This window comes from Stegastes partitus, unplaced genomic scaffold, assembly GCF_000690725.1.
Source record: "Stegastes partitus isolate 25-593 unplaced genomic scaffold, Stegastes_partitus-1.0.2 Scaffold10, whole genome shotgun sequence".
In the NCBI taxonomy this organism is placed as follows: domain Eukaryota; kingdom Metazoa; phylum Chordata; class Actinopteri; family Pomacentridae; genus Stegastes; species Stegastes partitus.
In genome coordinates, this window is record NW_007577741.1 from 1,356,264 (window position 1) to 1,376,744 (window position 20,481).

General features: G+C 42.6%; 1 protein-coding gene across 3 annotated transcripts in view; it reads left to right on the forward strand.

Annotated features, from left to right (window-relative positions):
- The first annotated feature begins 1,151 nt into the window (after positions 1–1,151).
- LOC103360254 (SLIT-ROBO Rho GTPase-activating protein 3-like) overlaps positions 1,152–20,481 on the forward strand; it is a 34,447-nt gene continuing 15,117 nt past the window's right edge. For 2 of the 3 annotated variants that reach the window (XM_008285943.1, XM_008285959.1), the window contains exons 1-8: positions 1,152–1,606; positions 8,480–8,675; positions 14,197–14,359; positions 15,901–15,963; positions 19,156–19,347; positions 19,648–19,776; positions 19,892–20,113; positions 20,221–20,322. In XM_008285943.1, coding sequence (XP_008284165.1) covers positions 1,540–1,606; positions 8,480–8,675; positions 14,197–14,359; positions 15,901–15,963; positions 19,156–19,347; positions 19,648–19,776; positions 19,892–20,113; positions 20,221–20,322 — 1,134 coding nt within the window. In that variant the 5' untranslated portion in view covers positions 1,152–1,539. The remainder of the gene's footprint in view (positions 1,607–8,479; positions 8,676–14,196; positions 14,360–15,900; positions 15,964–19,155; positions 19,348–19,647; positions 19,777–19,891; positions 20,114–20,220; positions 20,323–20,481) is intronic. The other variant, XM_008285952.1, reaches the window with a different exon arrangement.

Consider the following 20,481-nt stretch of genomic DNA (forward strand, 5'->3'; position numbering starts at 1 on the left):
ATGTAGGGGTGTGCTTACAGTTTCCATGTGACAGATGTGTTTGTTATGTAATAATTTTTGCTCGAGTATAAATAAATGTTTAAAAGAGAATCCCATATTAGCATGTCCAAATGGGGAAAAAATAGCAAAGAACTTCTGTCACACTTATTTTTTCACATGACTATACATGTGGTGGCTGCACACCAGTGACAAAAACACTCTGATTATCTCACCATGGCTTAGGGTCAGTCACTGCACATCAAAATTAAACTGCTGTCTAGCTTTTTGTCCAGCGCCAAGCCCGAGTCGCTGATTACTGAAAAGGACACTCCAGCGGTTGTACACAAAAAGATCAGCTTACCCAGCGTGGATATTATGACAGTCTGTAAAAGGAAGTTGTGAAATCTCTGGATGCTGGAGCCAAATTAGATCATCGGGGTTTTCCTCAGTTTGGAGTTGATGCAGTTATTTTTACAGGGAGCATGCATCATGAAGGGGAATTAAGTAATACAGACACATTTAGCAAACAGAAAGAGGCATTAGAAGAGGTTGCATTGTGGGAAATGTAGTATTTTGCAGCACTAAACCTGTGTCTTGTAACTTTTCATGGACGTGCATGAAGTACTTGTTAATGCAGATGAGTATGTAGATGTAGTTTTCTTAATATGAGAAAACAATCGTGTCATAAAATTGAGATGCAGAGTGTAAATGATGTCATAAAATACGAGAAAAATGCAGGAATTTAATGCTGCTAGTATTTCAGATGGCAATTAAATCATGATAAATGTGGAATTAGTCAGAATAGTAACATTTACAGGCTAATTTGCCCCTATTCTTGTGCCCTGTAGTTATTTTTGATGTTCCTGAAACACAGCAATCAAAGTGTGATTTCCCCTCAGCTCTGGCATGTTGACGACGTGTCTGTTATTGGCAAAGGTTTTCATTTCACAGAAGAATCTTAAATCATCCATGAAAAGAAAAAAAAAAAAAGTGGGAAAAGAAGAGGGAGGAGGAGGAGGAGGAGGAGGAGGAGGAAGAGGGGGTTTGGAGGGGAGGAGTCTCACATTGACTTTAACATCCATTCAGCCTTTTTCTGCAGCATTGAACTTGCAGAGAGAGAGAGAGAGAGAGAAAAAAAGAGAAAGGCAGACTGGACAGGGTTGTGCAGAAGCATTATCCACCGGGGCTGCCATAGCTGTTCCTCCCCCTCCAGCGGCCGTGTGACATGAACCTCCAGCGGGGCTCGTCTCCTGTGCAGCAGCAGCAGCAGCAGAGTCTGGGCGGAGAGGAGTGGTCGGACATCAGTATGCACTTTTAACATCGACGGAGCCTCGAACGCAGCGCGCGGCGACGTCGCGGAGCCTCCAAGTGCGTCTTAAAAAACCCTCCGAAGTTGTGCAAAGCGGGCGATGGTTCGCGTCTGATTTGTTGCTCAACTATCCGGGGAGAGGGAGGCTGCAGACGGAGGAGGAGGAGGAGAAGGAGGAGGAGGGGGACTGAAACGCTGCATCGCGGCGGCAGAGATTCCTCCTGGCTCGAGGCTTCGCGCAATCGCCCAAAATGTCATCTCAGGCGAAAGTCAAGAAGGACAAAGAGATTATAGCCGAGTATGAGACCCAAGTGAAAGGTTGGTAACGTGCAGGCCCGATCGCATTGTTATTCACTGTGTGGAGGCACTATTGCGTAACTTTACCACAAGCTTTATATGGCTTTCTGTGCTGTTGTGTGGGGTGGGACACATTGTGTGGATTTTTTTTTTTATTTTTACGCATGAGTTAATGACATTTTAACTCAACCCTAGCTCTGATTATGTGGCAGCACTGTATTTTTTTTTATTCATGCAATAATTAGGATGTAACTTGGCTCAACCGGTTTGCCTGTTTGCTCCAGTCCCAGAACATGCCTAGCCCTGCATGTGTGGCCATGCAGGCTGCTGGAGCTTCATAATTTGCTCCAAAGTGCAGCTGTTGTTTCTTTTACCACTGGAGCACATTTAACTGCTGCTTAAATGTGGGGGGAAAAAAGGAAAAGAAGGTCAAAAGATCACATTAAATGACATGTAAATGGCATGATCAGTGTGATTTCAAAGACAAGAGTGTTTTCCTGCCACTCCAGGACAAAATGTGGCGTAATGTGAGGATGAAGAGGGGAATGCTTGAGAAGGTCACACAGCCAACAGTTCAGAAAGTCCATAAATAATGTATGCTGTCTGTATGAATTATGAACCATGAAAGGATTTTACTGTCTGCCACTAAATATGTGACTGGATAAACCACCCGGAGAGAGGCGAGAGTCAGGACGGCTGATGCTGTATCGGAGCAGACGGTGCAAGGATGGATATGGGTGGGCTGTCTCATCGGCCTTTTACAGACAACTTCAGGTCGTGTTCGCTCTTCACACTTTAGTGCATCACCTTGCACACTTGTGGTTTCGTGCAACACTGTCGTTCAGGCGTCGTGGCTTCCTTGTGCAGTAAATGATTGTTTTTAACCAGCCAGAGTGGAAAATATCAGCCGACGACAACCAGTTTGAATATCTGCTGAGGTCTGTTTCTTGGCAAAAATGTCAAATATTCCCTAGAAGGAGTTTTTAAAGGCCACGTCTTGAGCTTCAGGGCGTGATCAGCATATTTTGTTGAGATTTTTTCATACACCAAACACATTCAATGAATTCAATCATCACTGAAGATGAGCTACATGAGTGTATTTACCGAATCATTAAAAAAAAGATAGATAGAATTAAACCTATTCTACCATCTGAGCTGTTTAAACCATTATTTGTTAACTATATGACCTCTCAGTGGTTGAAACCTACGGGACAAAGTGCTTTGTTCAACCTGGTGCTGTTTCAAGTGGTCCGGCACAAACACAGCTTGGTTTGGGCCTATTGTTACTATAGGCTATAATTAAGCTAATTGGTCCAGTAGAAACAGACCGGTTTAGAATATATCCTGAATCTGCTGCACAGTCTCTTTGAAGCAAAATACCTCAACTGAAAACACCACAGCGAGCTTCGGGCTTCGCTCACTGAAGGTGTGAAATAATTGTATAGATCTCCACCATGTCATGTGGTTGTTTGTTGTTTAGATGGTGACCCGTGTGGCAGCTTTAGCGTAGCCTGTTGGGTTATGCATGGATCCAGTACACGTGCAGCCATGTAAACAAGTTCATACTTAATATCAGGTGTAAATTCCACCTCGTATGGTAAAAATGAAGAATGTAAATAATATTTTGACGTTTTCAGATAGACACCCATTGCTTGTATTGTTAGTAATTATATTAGAAGATCAGTAGCACTCCCTAATCTGCAGGCGCTAGCAGCTAGCTTGGTTTAGCAATCTGGTGTCCCAGCCAGTTGTTCTTACACAACTGTATTTTCATAGGCTAAGCAAACAAGATGTAATGTGGTAATGAGTGAGCTTAATGCTGGGAGGCTCTTTTTTTAAAAAAAAAAAAGAATAAAACCTTTGGACTAGTGAGTTGTTTCCCCTTTTCGCCAGCCTTGTGCTAAGCTAAGCTAGCAAGTAGCTCCATGCTTCCTCAGACAGGAGCGATGTTGGACTTGTCATCCAACTAATCATTTTTTTATTCGATGATTCTCAGCGTATACATTTCATTGCACTTTAATCTGGACCAATTTGCATCAGGCTTTGAATTTTCCTGGCACCCGATTAGAATCAAACGAAGCTTTTCTTAATTAATTTCATATTAAGTGGCAACACACATTAAACATTAAAAACAGCTCTTTACTCAGAATTATAGTCTTGTTCAAATGTTTTTTTACACTCAGAAATGTAGTGGCAGCGCTAAAGGATGCTGAAATGAAGTTTTACCTTCATAGACTTAATTAAACGTCACTGCTGTTGTACATTGAGCTGTAAGGACAAAAGCTCGTCAGCTGCATCTGGAATGAAGAGAATGATGAGTATTTTGCAGTCTGAGGTGTGGTTTAAACTCTGCTTGTCATTCTCTTTGTTTGTTTGTTCGACTCCCTCGCCGTCTTTCACGCACTCTTTCTTCTGGTCTACACATCAGCTCTGCGGCTGGGAGCAAACCATCACAGCTCCATCTCTCGTCTCAGTTTCAGGAAAAGCTTTTAAGCTGACATCTTAAGCTCATTTGCAAACTGGGCTTAGATCGTTTGGGAGCTGTGGGGGCTTTATTCTGACACTGACACTGGCCTCCAATAATGCTGAGTTGCTGACTGCACAGCGGTTCAATCAGACACAAGCCTAATGCACTTTGGTGCATTTTTCAACATGCCACATTTCAGTAAACAGCGGGGTCTCGGTTACGTCGTGTGTGCTGCTGTGGGTTTTGAGCTCTCGGCTTTACGGCCTGACTGATGACTGAACAATCTCTCAGTGAGACAAGATACAGCTTTGTGTCATAAAGTCAAGGCACCATTTAGCGATTGTTACTTAAATATTTCTTTTGTTTGTGATCAAAGCTGTCTTCTGGAGTAGCCGTTTTTTTTTTTAGTGACTGTTTTCCTGGTGAACTGTGTAGATGACCAGCCTGAGATGCCTCCAAGCTTCCTGCTAATCTGAAACCAAAACACCACTAAATGAGGGGATGCCCCTCATCATGCGTCATGCTGTACTTGTAGCTGTAAGCCACATTGTCTTTAATGCGATTTGATCCGTTTGGAGTCTTGCACACACATTTCTGTAACGGGCTATAATACAATACCTTTACTAGATTTGCCGTTGCTAAGTTAATGCATATCATTACATAATCTGTGTACATTATTTCTGACTTTATTTGGGCGTCTGTTCCCAAAATATTGGAAAAAGGCAGAAATGGGAAAGGCTGTGATATTTGTAACACGACCTACTGACAATGCAAAGTAGCATCCTACGATAAGCACGCCTACCGCCACCATGCTCAGTGCAGATATGCATTCCATGGGGAGCCTGCGGACACACCCCTCTGTGGGAATTCATCATAATGAAAGAATGCATCGACTGATACTGCCTTGAAATGTCAGGGTTGCATTACGCCAGTTAAACAACATCTTTGTTGCCCGTGTCTTGGTAACGTGTATGAGACACTGTTTGTTGCTGTGCTGACAGTTTCGTGCTGACAGTTGAGCGTTGCAAGATTTGAAGACAAAACTGTTTGGAATTCAGCCCGCTGCATCCTGGTTTTTCCTGTCCTGTGGCTGCACAAACAGTGATGCCTTTCCTTGTTAGAGATGTTTGTGTGGAGGGAGAAGGGAAGAAATGTGAACTCAAGCAAACGGACTATAAAGGCATACCATAGCCATTACTACATTCAGAAGACAAGTGTTCACAGAACAGAGCTCTGATTTGTACCAAATTATGTCAACGTGTCAGTCTGGGTTAGCCCCCATGTGACTAGCCACGCATGGCTAACTGCAGACACAGCCCCAGAGACTGCTGCTGGCCACTGCAATAGCTGCGCTAGGCTAGTTTAAACAGGTTTCTGTGGTGACAATGACTCCTCACTATGTGATATTTGATGCTTTATGCTGCAGTGATGCAGGAGCCGAACTGGCAAAGCCGCAAGGCAACAGTGAGCAATATCTTCCCCTGATTTCAATAAATTGTCTGTCAGAGATCCAGGATTGTAGCCGCCACAGACATGCTGCGTTTGAACTTGGTGTGTTTTGTCTTTTTGACCTTTGGAGGAGGTCAAGGCTTGTAGCAGCTGAGTGCAGGCAGACACTTTCCCTTTCCAAGTCTGTGCTTTTAATTATCGGGAATTTACTAAACAATGTGGGTGATACGGTTACGTTTCAGCTGAGGATCAAGCGGATTTTAGTTGCTGTATTTATGTATTAAAAGGCTCTAACATATTCACATTTGCAGCATGCTTTGTGCTGTGTTCGCTGTGTTCCAGTGACTTAAGCATATAGAGCTCTTTTCTTCATTCTCCTTCAGCGTTGCCCCCCACAAGTCTCTGGAAGCAATTAATTTATGCTCAGAATGCTTGTTAAAGTCACCAGTACATGTCAGGATATTAACCGTTTGGGGTTTGGAGAAAATAACATTACAAATGTCTGAAATCCTATTAGTGAATTTCCACAAGCCTTTGGGTGTGGAACATTTTATTCATTTTGGCTGCACACTGTTCGAAGGAAGAAAACCTGGTACAGCATGTGCCTCAGTGTTTCATTGGTCTTGTGTCGTCAATAAAAAGATAGAAAAGAGAAAGACTGCGTTTAGCTTTTTGAGGCTTATTTCTTGGTATATAATTCGCTTGAACTCCTTGCCAGCTTCTATGTAATTATGCATTACTCTGCAAAGGCTTGAATGATTCATCGAATGTAGTGCAGTATTGCACCGTCCCTAGTAACAGTTTAGGATCTAAAAATAACATCCTCACAGGAGAGCGAATGCAAATATCATGAGTCTATTTGATGTTTCCCTTAGAAATTTATGGAGTGAAATCACTTTTGATTTGCTCCTCGTATTGTCTGCTCACTCTTGTGCACCGTCACCGTATGACTAAAGATTTTTTAAGTCGCAGAGGCCGACAAATTGTGTTGTTCAGCGGTCTATTTTAGTACAGGAGTACAAGACAGTTCTGTCTGTGTTGAACTTGATTGCTGCCTCATTCATCATCACAGGCTGTTTGTTGAGTATTTCGAAGCAGAGTAAGTTGCCCTTGTCCTTGGCCATTATGCTAAACAGACTGACTGCTGCGACTGTCAGAGCAGAGAACTGGCCTGCTCTCATTGAGATGCCTCCAGAGGCATGTAACCAGGCAACTGGGCAACTGTGGGGACCACGAGGGGTGCATCTACAGATAGCAAGGGACCACATATTTACTCTGTTTTTCTGCCTCCTGCTCACTCATTCACGTTTCCACTCGCAGACGTTCAGGGAGGCATTGTCGAAACCCCTTTATTGTAGATACAGAAACAGCATTTAGGACGGAACAAAAAGGCCTTTCTTGTGCTGGGCAATCTTTTCCATTGATGGATTCATACAGAGGTCTTCTCAGTGCACGGCAATCATATGCATGGTTGTAACAGTCTGTCATAGTGGAAACTTCAGCCGTCTCAGTGTTGCTCAACTGGTTCTTATTGTCACGTACAGAGAGAAGCTTTGTTTATTCTCCCTGTGTACATATGCAAGTATTTATAATCCACAGATGTGAACTCAGCAGTAGTTTAGGTTGACATGCTATACGCTAAACTGAACTGCTTCGACTGTCACAATGCTGGAAAAGGCTGGTTGTTTGTTGGCTTTCTGCGAAATTATCTTGTTATACGGTGATTTTTATTGTATTATTGATTGACAAATTTCTTTTATCCGGCTGTTATTCTCAAGCAAATTGAAATCAAAGACTTACAAAATGTAGTTGTAATAAATAGCTATTGATCTGTTTATTTCTTTCAGCCCCGGCTTGATCATTTTAGGAATTTAGTGTATATTTGCAATACCAGGACATTCCAAATGCACCAAATCAATCTGTCCTCTGCTCTGACTTGATATACGATTCACATTCAGCAGCCTCTTAGCCCCGGGATTTACGACGGCCTCACAATAAACAGTATACGGATGACACAGAATGTGATTTGTATTCCTTTTCAGTGTTAATGTAAGACTGTAAAAGTGATGTTATTACTTTATTGGATGCTTTTATTAGCTGCAATCCCTAGGAGCAGCCTACTGAAATATCAATAGAGGCTGCCCAGGAGGGAGTCCAGTCGTTTAGCTCTGGTCAAAAAAAAAAATCTACCACTGAGAAGATTTATAGGAAACCGTCAAATTCAAGTTTACTTAATAATGAGATGTATGAGTTGAACAAAACGACACCTGAATGTTTCCTGGACAACGAATACCTAGTTGTAATGAGAGGAATCTAATTCGACAAGTATCGATTTCCGTATCTGTAAGCCCCGTGGTTATAAATACCACATCAAGTATATTTTCAAAATTCTTGACATGAACATAATTGTTCTTCATTCTCAGACTATGAACAAGAGCAGCAGTTTTCCAGACCTCATACACAGAGACCACAGTAATCTTGTAATCGAAAGAATGCTTGCAATTTGTTTTCTCAAGACAAACTTCTCTGAAGGCTCGCTCAGCACAATGCATTTTGAGAAGCTGACCTATTTTATATTTTCCGTGCTGTCTGCTGCAATCATCAGACGTGCATCTCATATGCACGTGTGCTACCCCAGCGTTTAGACACCCCCTCCCTCCCACCACACACACACACACACACACACACACACACACACACACACACACACACACATACAGACAGCAGACAAATGCACTTTGACATCCGGTTTTATCCAATTATGATGACTTTCTTCTTTTATTAGTGCTTGTGCTGGCTTAACTGTATCCTCACATATTTGTGTTTACATGCTTCACTCGATCCGCTGCTGAAACGCTGTGGGTTTAGTGCTGACCTGCAGCACTGTCTGGCAGGCAGAAGTGAGGCCCAGCATGTAAGCCCACTCTCTCAGAGAGGCTTTATTTATTCTGAAGACGGTCTCTCCTTTTGATTCGCAGAGATCCGTAACCAGCTGGTGGAGCAGTTCCGTTGTCTGGAACAGCAGTCCGAGTCCCGGCTGCAGCTGCTGCAGGACCTGCAGGAGTTCTTCCGCCGAAAGGCCGAGCTCCAGCTGGAGTACTCCAGAGGCCTGGACAAACTGGCCGAGCGCTACTCCTCCAAGATCCGCACCTCCAGAGAGCACCAGCACTTCAAGTGAGTCCCTCCAGACTGTGTAAAGCAGTCTGTGTCCAATGTGTCTGCCTGTTAAACCACATATTTTATATTGATCACCAGCGCTGGACAGACAGATGAAAGCAGAGACAGAAGAAAAGTGAGGGGGGGCGGGATAAACAGCAAAAAAGGAGAGGAGGGATGGAAGCAAAAGAAATGACCTGAAATGAAGCCAGGGCCAAGGAAGCCTGTGGCCTCGGGCTGCTGTGTTCCTCCCAACTAGGTCAGACTCTTTATCCATCCCCCGTCTTTTCTCTGTGGCTGTCATTTCATTTCCATTCTCAAACAACTTCACACCAGACTGCTAACCCAATGTATTTTCTCAATGGGCACAGTAAATACATGAAAGCTTCATTTAGGAATCTGGACAAACAAACAAGAGCGGCTGTTTTACCCAGATCGACTTCAGTAGTTTTTACTGGATGTGAGATCAGCGGTCATGAAACAAACATACCCTGCAGCACGCTGAGGAGCTGCTTCGGAGACGAGGCCTGCAGCAAACCCTGACTTTTGGACTGTGTTCTGATTGTATGTGCTGCTCATGTCTGCGTGGTTGATTAGAATCCCTGAGCATAAATAGGAGATAATGGAAAACAACAGGGATGAGCAGCAGAAGTATGCTCACTTCAAATATGGTACATAAAAGTTTGCAAATAGGCTGAAAGATGAATGAATCAAACCATATTTGTACAGCTCTGTTTTTGCATTTCAGAGTGCTTTAAAGATTTGTTGAAAACTGATAATAAGAGTACAAATTTGAGATTTATGCCTCTGAGAAATTGATATTACAAAAAGATTTTTCAATTAAGCTTTGAAAGCTCTGGAAAGAAAACATTGAGTGTCACATTAAAATCTGCCCTAAGCAGCGTTGGATAAGCAATGCAGAAAATTTCACATGTAGTACTACAGAACATGTGAGATAATTGATTCATGACGGCTGTACGCTCCTTCATGTGACCTGGCTGCGTCAGTCAGGCATAACAAACATGTTGGTTTATTCAGGAGAGGTCCTTCCATCTCTCTTTCAGTCTCTCCAGCCAATTGGACGTAAAGCGTAATCATGTTGGAGAGCTCGCCGTCACTGGGATGTTGATAAATGGAGCATTCCCTCATAGGGAGACCCCTGTTTAGAAAAAAAAAGCTCACATTGCATGACTTGCCTCTGCACCCCACCACTGTCCCAGATTCTCCTGCGTCACATTAAATGGTCATCATCATGTCTGTCTGTCAAAAGCTGGATTCGTACTCGCAGACTAAAACGGTGTGACGAAGTCTTTATCATTAATAATACGGTGCAGCCTTTCCCCTGGAGTTACAGAAGGGACTTTTTTTTCTTATCAGTGATCCTTTCAGATTTTAATTTCTGTCTCTAATAAAGGCGGCTGTCAGGGAGCATTTTTTAAAAACCTCATATAGTTAAATGGCTGCAGGAAAAATAATGACTCTGTGTACGCTTGCAGTTTGTTTTCCACCAGTTGTAAGTGCGGTACGTGGTTGAATTGCCAGCAAACTCAGCTGAGTGTTGCGTTTATCTGATGCGGAGAGCATGTCGCGATATCGTTGTTCTCATTGTAGGCTGTCAGGTGTAAAACCTCCTTCTGTCATCTTCCATGAACAGTTTTGACATCAACTCCTTTTGTGTCCTGAACACTACTGCCTCATACTTATTCAGGAGCAGCCAACAGCCAAACATTTACATTCAGGTTGCTGCCATCCCGTGTCCAGGATCAAACACCTGCTGTGCTTGAAAGGAGGCCTGTAGGGATGGTTTCGTCTTGTTTTTTTTCAAAGAGTTAAAGGATGAAAGGAAAAGCAAAAAGGAGATGCTGATACCCAGCACTCCAGATTACCTTTAGGATCACATGAGAACATCTCTTTTAACTTTGTACAGAACAGCAGTCTGAAAGGTTTTAAGTTTGGACCACTTTTTCCAACATAATTCGTCCAGACAGGAGGACAGAGTCAAACTGAGCTTTAAATCTAACCAGATATAACCGCAAGCATGAAAAAAGCCAAATGTTGAATGATGAAAATATAAAAAACAGGGTTCAGATACAGACTAATTGAGGTTGATTTAACTTCTGAAACAAATAAGCAAAGTTAAAATGAAAATAAGTCAGTGTAAGTTAAGTGTCTTCTTAAACTTCAGCATTATTTTGAATGCACGAACTAGAACGGGGGCGCCATACCTCCTTTCTTCTCTGGTAGCATTAGCTGAAGATTAGAGTGAGCTTCTCCGAGACGGGGAAAAAAAACAGCCATAATTCACTTCAAAAAGAAAATGAAAGCGTAAATACAATTCTCCGAGGATGGAGATGATCAAAGTTTTGACGCGGTTGACAGAAAACAAGTGAAGAGTTCTCTTTCAGTGTGATCTTCAAAACTAAGATTAGAGTCAAAAATAACTTCTGTATTTCAGATTCACATGAAGATGCTGCGCTGCATCCGTGTTTTTTGTTTTTTAGACGACAAAGTACAGAGAGTCCAACCGTACAAGTACAAAATTACTGGACATAAATCTATAGACAAGAATCAATCGAGACTTGTTAAGAAGTTTTTAAATGCTACACTGTTTTAAGGGCACATTAACCTGCATGTTAGATGAAAATGACATGTGATCAATCTCTATTACTGGACCAGGTGATTGTAGTGAGAAAAAAGAGCTGTCACATTGAGGTTCCCAACACCGAGAAATAGCAAAGGAATCTATGAAATGTCTGCTATGGAGATGTAAATACATTTAATAAACAATCTCTATTGAATTATCTATGACACTTAACATAGTGCTTTCTGTACAGTTTGCATAATAAAAGCCAGAGTCTTCACTAAATATTATTTGCAGTTTGACCAATAAATAAGAGACTGAGCTTTAATATAAATGCGTTTGATTATTATTATTATTGCACATCGATGGCCTGTTGATTCTGTGTCCCAGTGGCTGCATGTTTCAGACACCCTCTGTGCATATCATATTGTAATATTATCTTGTTTCTAAACTATCAGGACATTGGTCGGGTCAGTTTATTGACTTGAAAACCTGCAGCTGCTGCAGCTAGTATTGTATTCTGCTTGAAAAGGCACCTTTCAGTGAGGCACATTATTGATACCTACTGAGGTCATCATCTCATCACTGCTGGTTGTTTAATCCATCTTTGCTGAGTTTGCTGCTTGAGGTTTGGGATGGTACGTTGTTGCTGCGTTTGGTGTTTTTGTTCAGTATTGTGGTACAATCGGAATATGTGCGTTGTTTCTTCTTTGTCTACATAAGAAGGAGCTAGCAAGATGACAACTCATATTATTATTGGTGGCTTGGTGGTTAGCACTGTTGCCTCGCAGCAAGAAGGTCGCTGTCCTAGTGAGGACACTCGGGATCTTTCTATGTGGAGTCTCCATGTTCTCCCCATGCAGCGTGGGTTCTCTCCGGTTTCTCCAGCCTCCTCCCACAGTCCACAAACATGTTAAGGTTAATTGGTGATTCTAAATTGTCCGTGAGTGTGCTTGGTTGTCTGTCTCTAAGTGTAGCCCTGTGATAGACTGGTTACCTGTCCAGGTGAACCTGCCTTCACCCTGAGTCAGCTGGGATAGACTCCAGCTCCCCCGCAACCCGAGTGAGGATTAAGCGGTGTATAGATAATGGATGGATGGATGGATAGCCATAAATTCTACCTTTACAAGCAGTGATCATTGTGCATTATGGGGGAGGCTATGGCAGGAAGGATGGCACACTGACCAACACACTAATGACTCCATAGCAACTTATTGCAGGTTTGATATGTGGATGCAAATCAGCAGAGACGGCTATCTACATCTGAAGTGCCTTCTGAACGTCCGCTTCCCTGTCAACAAAGATATGCAAACAGTCAACGTTATTCATCCTGACTTTAATCTTCTCTTTTCATAAATCAGTAAAGGAGAAGCGGACTTGGATTCGGTTTGAATCCCAGCATATGTCATCGATTGTCCAGCAGAAGAATGTGTTTATAGACACAGCTTTTAAGCAGCCTTTGCATAACAAGTAATATGATACGGCATTTTTTATACAGACGCTATAAAAAGTATTTGGACGTTTTCCCTGTTTTATTGGTTTTCAACACTGAATCATGGTCAATTTAATTTGACTTTCTTTTGATGAGAATTTACAAAAACTGATTTTTCATGTCAAAGTGAAACCAGATTTCTACAAAGCAACGTCAATTATTTAAAAATATAAATAATGTACTATAATATGAAACAAATAACTGCCTAAGGATTCATAACTTTTTGAAGTGACTCACCACACGTACAGCAGGTCGATGTAAGAAGTCACACAATTAGTGAAATGAAGATCATCCAAGTGCAGTGAATGTGTGAACTGGTGACTCATGGCTGTAACTACAACCATGAAGACAAAAGAACACTAAAAGCAACTTCCTGGAAAGGTTATTAAAAGGCACAAGTCGGGGAATGAATACAAGGACATTTCCAAGCCACTGAGTAGCTCTTGCATAACAGTTAAAATCTATCATTGAGAAATGGAAGGAACATTTCACATACATGAGTCTTCCTGGAAAGAAACTAAAGAGGCCACCAAGACTCCTATGACTCCTCTGAAGCTGAAGTAGGTGACGCTGTGCATAAAACTGTTCACCAGTCAAAGCTTTCTGGGCGAGCGGCAAAGAGAAGGTCACTGTTGGGGAAAAAAAGCTTGTATTAAATCTTGGCTAGAGTTCACCAGAAGGCATGTGTTAGACTTTGAAGTCAGCTGGAAGAAAGTTATTTAGTCTGATGAGCTCAAAATGTAGTGTTGTGGCCATCAGATACCAAACACCATCTTGTACCCATCACTGTGACTGGCTTGTAACGCTTTCAGAGGAGTCGTAGGTGTCTCCTCCCAAATGAAATTGACCGTGATTTAATGTTGAGAAACACTAAAAGGAGACGAGAGGATGCATACTTTTATAGGCGCTGTATGTAGTCACAGTGGTTAGGAAAAGACTTAAACGCTCTCTAAAGACAAAAGACAAGAAGAAAACAACTCTTTAGTACGAGGATAATTGAACTCACATGCTCTCTTGAGCAAAGCGGCTGTCAGCATGCCGCCTGTCTGTGTGTGTCAATGCGTGCCAAGGAGTGTGCTAGTGAACTGTACGACTGCCTCCTTTTTTGTTAATTCCTCACCACATGTGCAGTGACCTCCTGATCGTACCATGTAAAGCCCCAGAGCTGGTACCAGATGATAGAGCCGAAGCCTCTTGCAGTAAGAAAGTCTTCATCGAGCTTCATGTTTAAATACATGCCAGCGCTCGAGTGCCAAACGCTTTGCTCAAAGCTGAAATCAGTCATGCACCATTTGGTGTGTGTAGGGCATTTGCTGCTTTTTTTACTTTGTGTTGCAGCTAATAATTAAAATTTTCCAGTTCAGGTTGGGTGGTCTGAAATTACAGTTAAGTATTAAGTGTCCCTTGAAGTCATAACCTTAATTCAGTATTTACATGCTAACGACGTCTTCCCCTTGCTGTTTCAGAAAAGACCAAAACCTCCTGTCCACTGTGAACTGCTGGTATTTGGTGCTGGACCAGACTCGCCGGGAGAGCAGAGACCACGCCACTCTCAGCGACATCTACAACAGCAACGTCATTGTCCGTTTGGCGCACGTGGGCGAGGATGTCATCAGACTTTTCAAAAAGGTCAGAACGGAATGGATGCAGGCTCGCAACCCTGACCGTTACTAACGCACACAGCCACAGAACTCATCTGCTCGAATCGCATGACTGATGCCCACAGCTGGGAACTTAATGCCACGCCAACAGTACAAATGTGTTTGGATGTAGGGCACATAAATGTCAGGATATACAGCATATTTCATGCCATGTGGTCCTCAAACACGATGTTCCCTTTGAAGACTAAACTGAGATGATTTTTACTCGTGTAATTAGATTTGCCGTGTAATTGTCTCTTGATGTGCCCACTAATATTTAATCAGTGCTCTAATTGTTTTACACTTTTTGCATGAATAGATGTCCTGGAAACTTCTTACAATAAGTTCCCCACTAGGTTTATCAGTGTTTTTGAGCTTTTTGGAAGTGTCCACATAAAGCTGATCCCATCGTTTTGCCAGTCTACATATCGTACCCATTTCACTCCCTCTTGAGACTCTATTTAAACCTCAACACTCTCGTCATCCCTCCTCTTACTCGCCTTATTTCTCGCCAAATTCACATGAAGTTAGTCTCATCATAGAATGCACTCAGTCTTCCTAACTTTTGTCATGCCTCTGAGTGTGTATACTTAACGTATGGTACCGATGAGAGTAGCAGAGTGGCTGTGGAAAGGCAACTGTGATGAACAAACTACTTTGGGGATTTCAAATCGGTATCGTTTGACAGTAGCAGGAGTCCGCAGTAATTTATGCCCTCTAGGGGGCTCTGCACTTTTTCGACGGAAGCCTTGACTCCAGTGAGATGGCTTGTGGCCAGCACAAAGAAAAGAACTAATAACTGCCTGCAGAAAAACTCCCTTTGCAAAAAGTTAGCTCAGATTGTGCCAAAGTTCTCCACAACAATAATCCTGTTATGCTCAAGCATCTTGGTTCAGCTGCAGTGCAGTCTCGATGTTAATAAATTACACATGCTGGGAAGGGAATGAATCAACTCTGGCTTTTGTTAAGACAAAGTTAAAACGCACTGAATATGCTGAAGTTGGATTCTTGTCACATGTGAAAGTGCAAGGTTGCTGTTTTGACAAGTGGTCCCTGAGAGGTGACAAAAAACAGGATTGATCGGGCTGAACGTCGCTTCACATCCCCTCAACAGGATTTCCAGAGTGACTCTCCACTGGCAGCATTCCTCCTCTCGGACTATAAGCCCTATTGTGGGACATGTCCAATTCATCATAGGCTCTTATCCCCTGTAACTGAGCTGAAACTGTGACTCCATGGGAAATGTTCTGCAGCTACTGCACTGTTCTATTTTTGTCTGCATGAGCACTTTGGGCATTGTATTAGATCTTTTCTGGTGCAGAGTAATGACAGCATTTCAGCGCCTGCTGACATCCCTCACATACAAAATAAAACTGGCACACAGCCTTCAAGTTTTTCACATGCAGGAAAGCAGTTCTGTTAAGCAACCCAGTTCCTGGTCTCAGATGCTTGAATACCTGTCTTCATTTCTCCTTTAACTGTGGTATTATTGCCACCTATAAACTGTCACCTGTTTTTCCTCTTTTGCAGAGTAAAGACATTGGAGTGCAGATGCACGAAGAGTTGGTGAAAGTTACCAATGAACTCTACACAGTGAGTCAAACAAACACCGTTGTCCTTGCTTACCTAACATTTGTACCATTCTTTTTTTGTTTTGCTTCTCCCTTGTGTTGGCTGCCTGTGGCATATCAATCCTCGAGCCAGACTTTTTTCAGATCTAAACCTGTAACCTGTGAAGCAGCTGGCCTGACACTGCACATAGCAGATATGCCTTATCAGCAGAGCAGCCCTTAACAGGTCATTTCTTCCCCCTCCCGAGGTCGTGAAAGGAGGAAATTTACATTCTTCCTCCCTCTGTGAATTTCTACATCATTTGAAGGAGAGAGTGTTCTTGCCTCTAGCTGCGCTTCAAGCAGACTCAGCAGTCTGTTTTGCAGAGGTGCTCTGTGCTCACAGCAAACATGAGCCACTGTAATGTTTTCAGCTAATATTACATGTAATCAGACGCCTCTGCTTGTGCGATGTGGTGACATTTGTCACTCTTCGTGGATTGTCATATGATGTGCTCTCATATGGAACGCGTGTCCGTGGAAACGCCTGTACATAGATACGAAACACTGAACACGCAGGCGTGGACCGTGTGCTGGTGTAGATAGAAAACATCTGATGCTGCTGCAGCTTCATTTGGCTGCAGAAAATGAATTGAAACAGTGATATCATCTGCTGTATGTGGGACAACAAACTCACCAGAGTGTTCTCCTCTGGGTCTCAGTGACACCATGATCTGTAGTTATTAATTCAAAAGATGATTCAAAGCGTGGAGCTGGTAAAATACTAATTAAAACTATATAAAAATGGACAGAACAGACCAAAACATACAACATTAACACATATAAGGCAACGATGCAAGTTACTTTAGGAGAACAGAGAAGGAACAGGATTTCTAATTGAACATCCTACCTCATATCTAAAACAATAGAGCAGTCTTAATATTAAGTTTCGTACATCTTGAAATAGACTGACACTTGCATCCTCCTTAATGTTTGCAGTAGTTTTCATTTTTAGATGAATTGCAATTCAGTCTAATGGACTAGAACAAGCTTATTTTAAGATACTTACAGTACACCTATTTCTTTTTTTAACTGAATGATTTAATTTCACTTTTTGCTGATTGTGAGACCCAACCTTTGGCTGCTTGCTGCAGATTTAATCACTTGCCTTCCATCTGAGTTGTTATTGGGTAAATACTCCCGGTGATCAATCAGAGATAATTGAAAAACCTTGGGCAAGGTTGGGTCCGTTCGTTAGAGCTCTTTTATCACTGTTCTGTAAAACTGACGGTGACCTCAAACTGTAATTACGCCCTACTTTGACAGCCTCTATAATACTTTTAATTGAAATATTTGAAGTTCTGATTTCTTTTCTAAAGAGCTGTGAGGGAGCAGAAAGCGGCTCATCACCGATGAAGTCCTTTTCAGATTTTTGCAAATTACAGTTTATTTACAGAATAGACTTTATAAAAGCGGTAGCGTAACGACAAAATAGAACCGAGTATCAAAAGCATTTCTGCAGCTTCGGTGGATGTTGATCATCTTTTTTACTCGTAAAATGATGTTTCGGTCGAGTGAATGTGGAGCAAATAGATTGGAAGCAGAAATGCTGGCACGATACACTACAAAGCACGTGAAAAATATCCTCACATGTAACATTATACAGCACGTTTAACATTACTGCTGTACTGGTATTGATTTTTCCTCTCTCTGATTCATGCATTATTAAATGCCTGTCTGCAGCTCCCACACGCGGCACAAGGAACAGCAGGAGCCTGTTCAACTTTGGGTTTGATAAAGTTTCACAGCTTAAACGAAATGTTTAATTTTAGCAGTTATGCGTTAAACAAATGTCCACCGGGCTCGTCTCTGGTATTGACCCGCTGCTTTCTTTTTGTGGGAACCGAGTAGTTTGTTGTTTGCTGTGTAGCAGAGAAGGTTTGCTCGCTGTCACTTTGTAACCTCCTTCCTCCCCTGCTGATCGATCTCGCCGTCCTTTGCACGTCCAGTTCAGTCGGGGTTGCTAGGAAACCAGAACTTGAGAACCAGTGATGGAGAAGCGGCCGTATGACTGTGCTGTTGATTTAGGGGTTGCAAGTTAAACATTTACATGCGGTCTCTTCGATAAATCTCGCAGGTGGGAGTGTGGATTGTTTTTGGACAACATACAGCTCGTGCTTGACATTGCTGAGATCTTTTTGCGTTGTGCTGCACTGTGGTGAGGACACTGAGACATAACAATGCAGACACACCCAGCACAGCAACACCTCCGGCTCAGTTGGGAAATGTCATTAAAAATATGACTCTCCTATGAGCACAATGAGTAATCTTTACGCCCTCGTGTTTACGTTTGTGATGAGCAGAGGGTTCACATGAGTTCATATGTAACCGCGTATTGTCTTTTCTTCATCATAACCTGATCATTGAACAACAATGGAGTACATCTGCATAAATTAGCCTCATTTGGAGTAAATTGGAGAATGTTTTACACATCAATTATTGAAAGCTTTGTCACTTTTTCCATTTATTTTCTCCTGTTTTGCACCTCATTTTCAAAAGGACAAGAAATGGTTGCAAGGCATCATTTACTTCAGCTCATCCATCATTGCGCAGCTTAATCAACAAGTCCCCCTGTTATGTAGAGCTGACAAAATGAAGCACGATAGGCTTAAGATTTAAGGTGTGGTTTGCTTGGCATCACATGTAGCACTACCCTGCAGTTAAACGGGGTGTTAATGTAATATTTTAGCTTGTGAATGGGTTCATACCTGCTGGTCATCTCGGGCTTTTCTGTGCCTACGTGGGTTTCCAGCTTCCTCCCACAGCTGTGTCAACTGGTAATCCTGATTTTGCCGTAGGCGTGAGCGTGCAGGATTGTCTGTCTCTGTGCGTTAGCCCTGTGATAGACTAGCGACCGGCCTCTTGTCCATTTTGAGTTGGGAAAGGCTCCAGCACACTGCAACCCTCTACAGGATAAAGGATGTGTAGCTGATGAAGAGACGAATGGATTCTACATGACATGGATATCAATGTCAAAAAGCAAATTATAAAACTGCTGTACATATCATCAGCATCACCCTTCACTGTGCCTGTGTTACTGTTGAACAAACGCTGCATTTTAAAATGTCAAAACATCCACTTTTCTGGTTATTCATGTTCTATCAAAGTCACATCTCTCTGAACAAATGCTCTCCAGTTTCACCGTGATGAAAAGTCTCACCTCTGCTTCTCACAGGTGATGAAGACGTACCACATGTACCACACTGAGAGCCTCAGCGCTGAGAGCAAGCTGAAAGAGGCGGAAAAACAGGAGGAGAAGCACATCGGCAAGGCCAACGACATCAGCACCAGCCTCCTGCGTTACGGTCACGACGATCGTCCACAGCGACGGAGTTCTGTGAAGAAGATGGAGAAAATGAAGGAGAAGGTCTGTTTGGGCTCCTACACATGATCGATGCATGTGATGCACTGTATAAACGACACGTCTACACTTGAGTGCAACAAATCTGTAAATGTATTTGTAATAAAAGTGTCATATTTCACCCATTTCTGTAGAAACGATAGTGGAAATGTCGTTACAAGAAGCCAGTCTCTACACTATTAGTACATATATTGACAGATCATATAAGATAGAATCAGTTTATCATTGTAATGCTTTCTTTGAGCACATTAGGAAGCCATTTTGATCTTGCACTGATGGGACTCGCTCTTCCTTTTCTCTCCCCAGAGACAAGCCAAGTACTCTGAAAACAAGCTGAAATGCACAAAAGCCCGGAACGACTATCTTCTCAATCTGGCAGCTACCAATGCCCTGGTGGCCAAATACTACATCCACGATGTTTCAGACATGATAGATGTAAGATGACTCCTTTTCGTGCCAGTTCTTCTTTTTTTTTTTTTTTGCAGTTTCAGCAGCAGATCTTTTATTGATTTATAATTAATAAATAATGGCGTTTACTTCCTATCCTCAGTGTTGTGATTTAGGGTTCCACGCGAGCCTGGCACGCACCATGAGAACCTACCTGTCTGCAGAATATAGCCTGGAAACGTCTCGCCATGAAGGTTTGGACCTACTGGAGGGAGCGGTGGACGCCATGGACATCAGAGGAGACAAGCTGAAGTTTATGGACACACATAGCCAGATCTTTTGTCCTCCGGCACGCTTTGACTATCAGCCACACATGGGGGATGAGGTAAGCCACATAAGAGGGATAGGGACGGTTTGTTTGTAGGTTTTAACTCTCATTATGTGCATAGTCCTCTGTGTTAAATCATCCCCCTCTCTCTCTCTTAATCCTAGGTGTGCCAGGTGAGTGCACAGCAGCCTGTCCAGACAGAGCTCTTGATGCGTTACCACCAGCTGCAGTCTCGCCTGGCCACACTGAAGATAGAAAATGAAGAGGTGAGAGGTTCTGTGCACACAAGTCTTAAAGGGATTCGGTGTCAGCAGTTCTTTTTAAAACGAGGCAAGCTCGCTCCGAGTGTTATTCAGAGCAGTGTCCTTTTGTTGAGAGGGGCACACATGGCTGAGTAGACCGAGTCATTCGTGTACAATCATTCA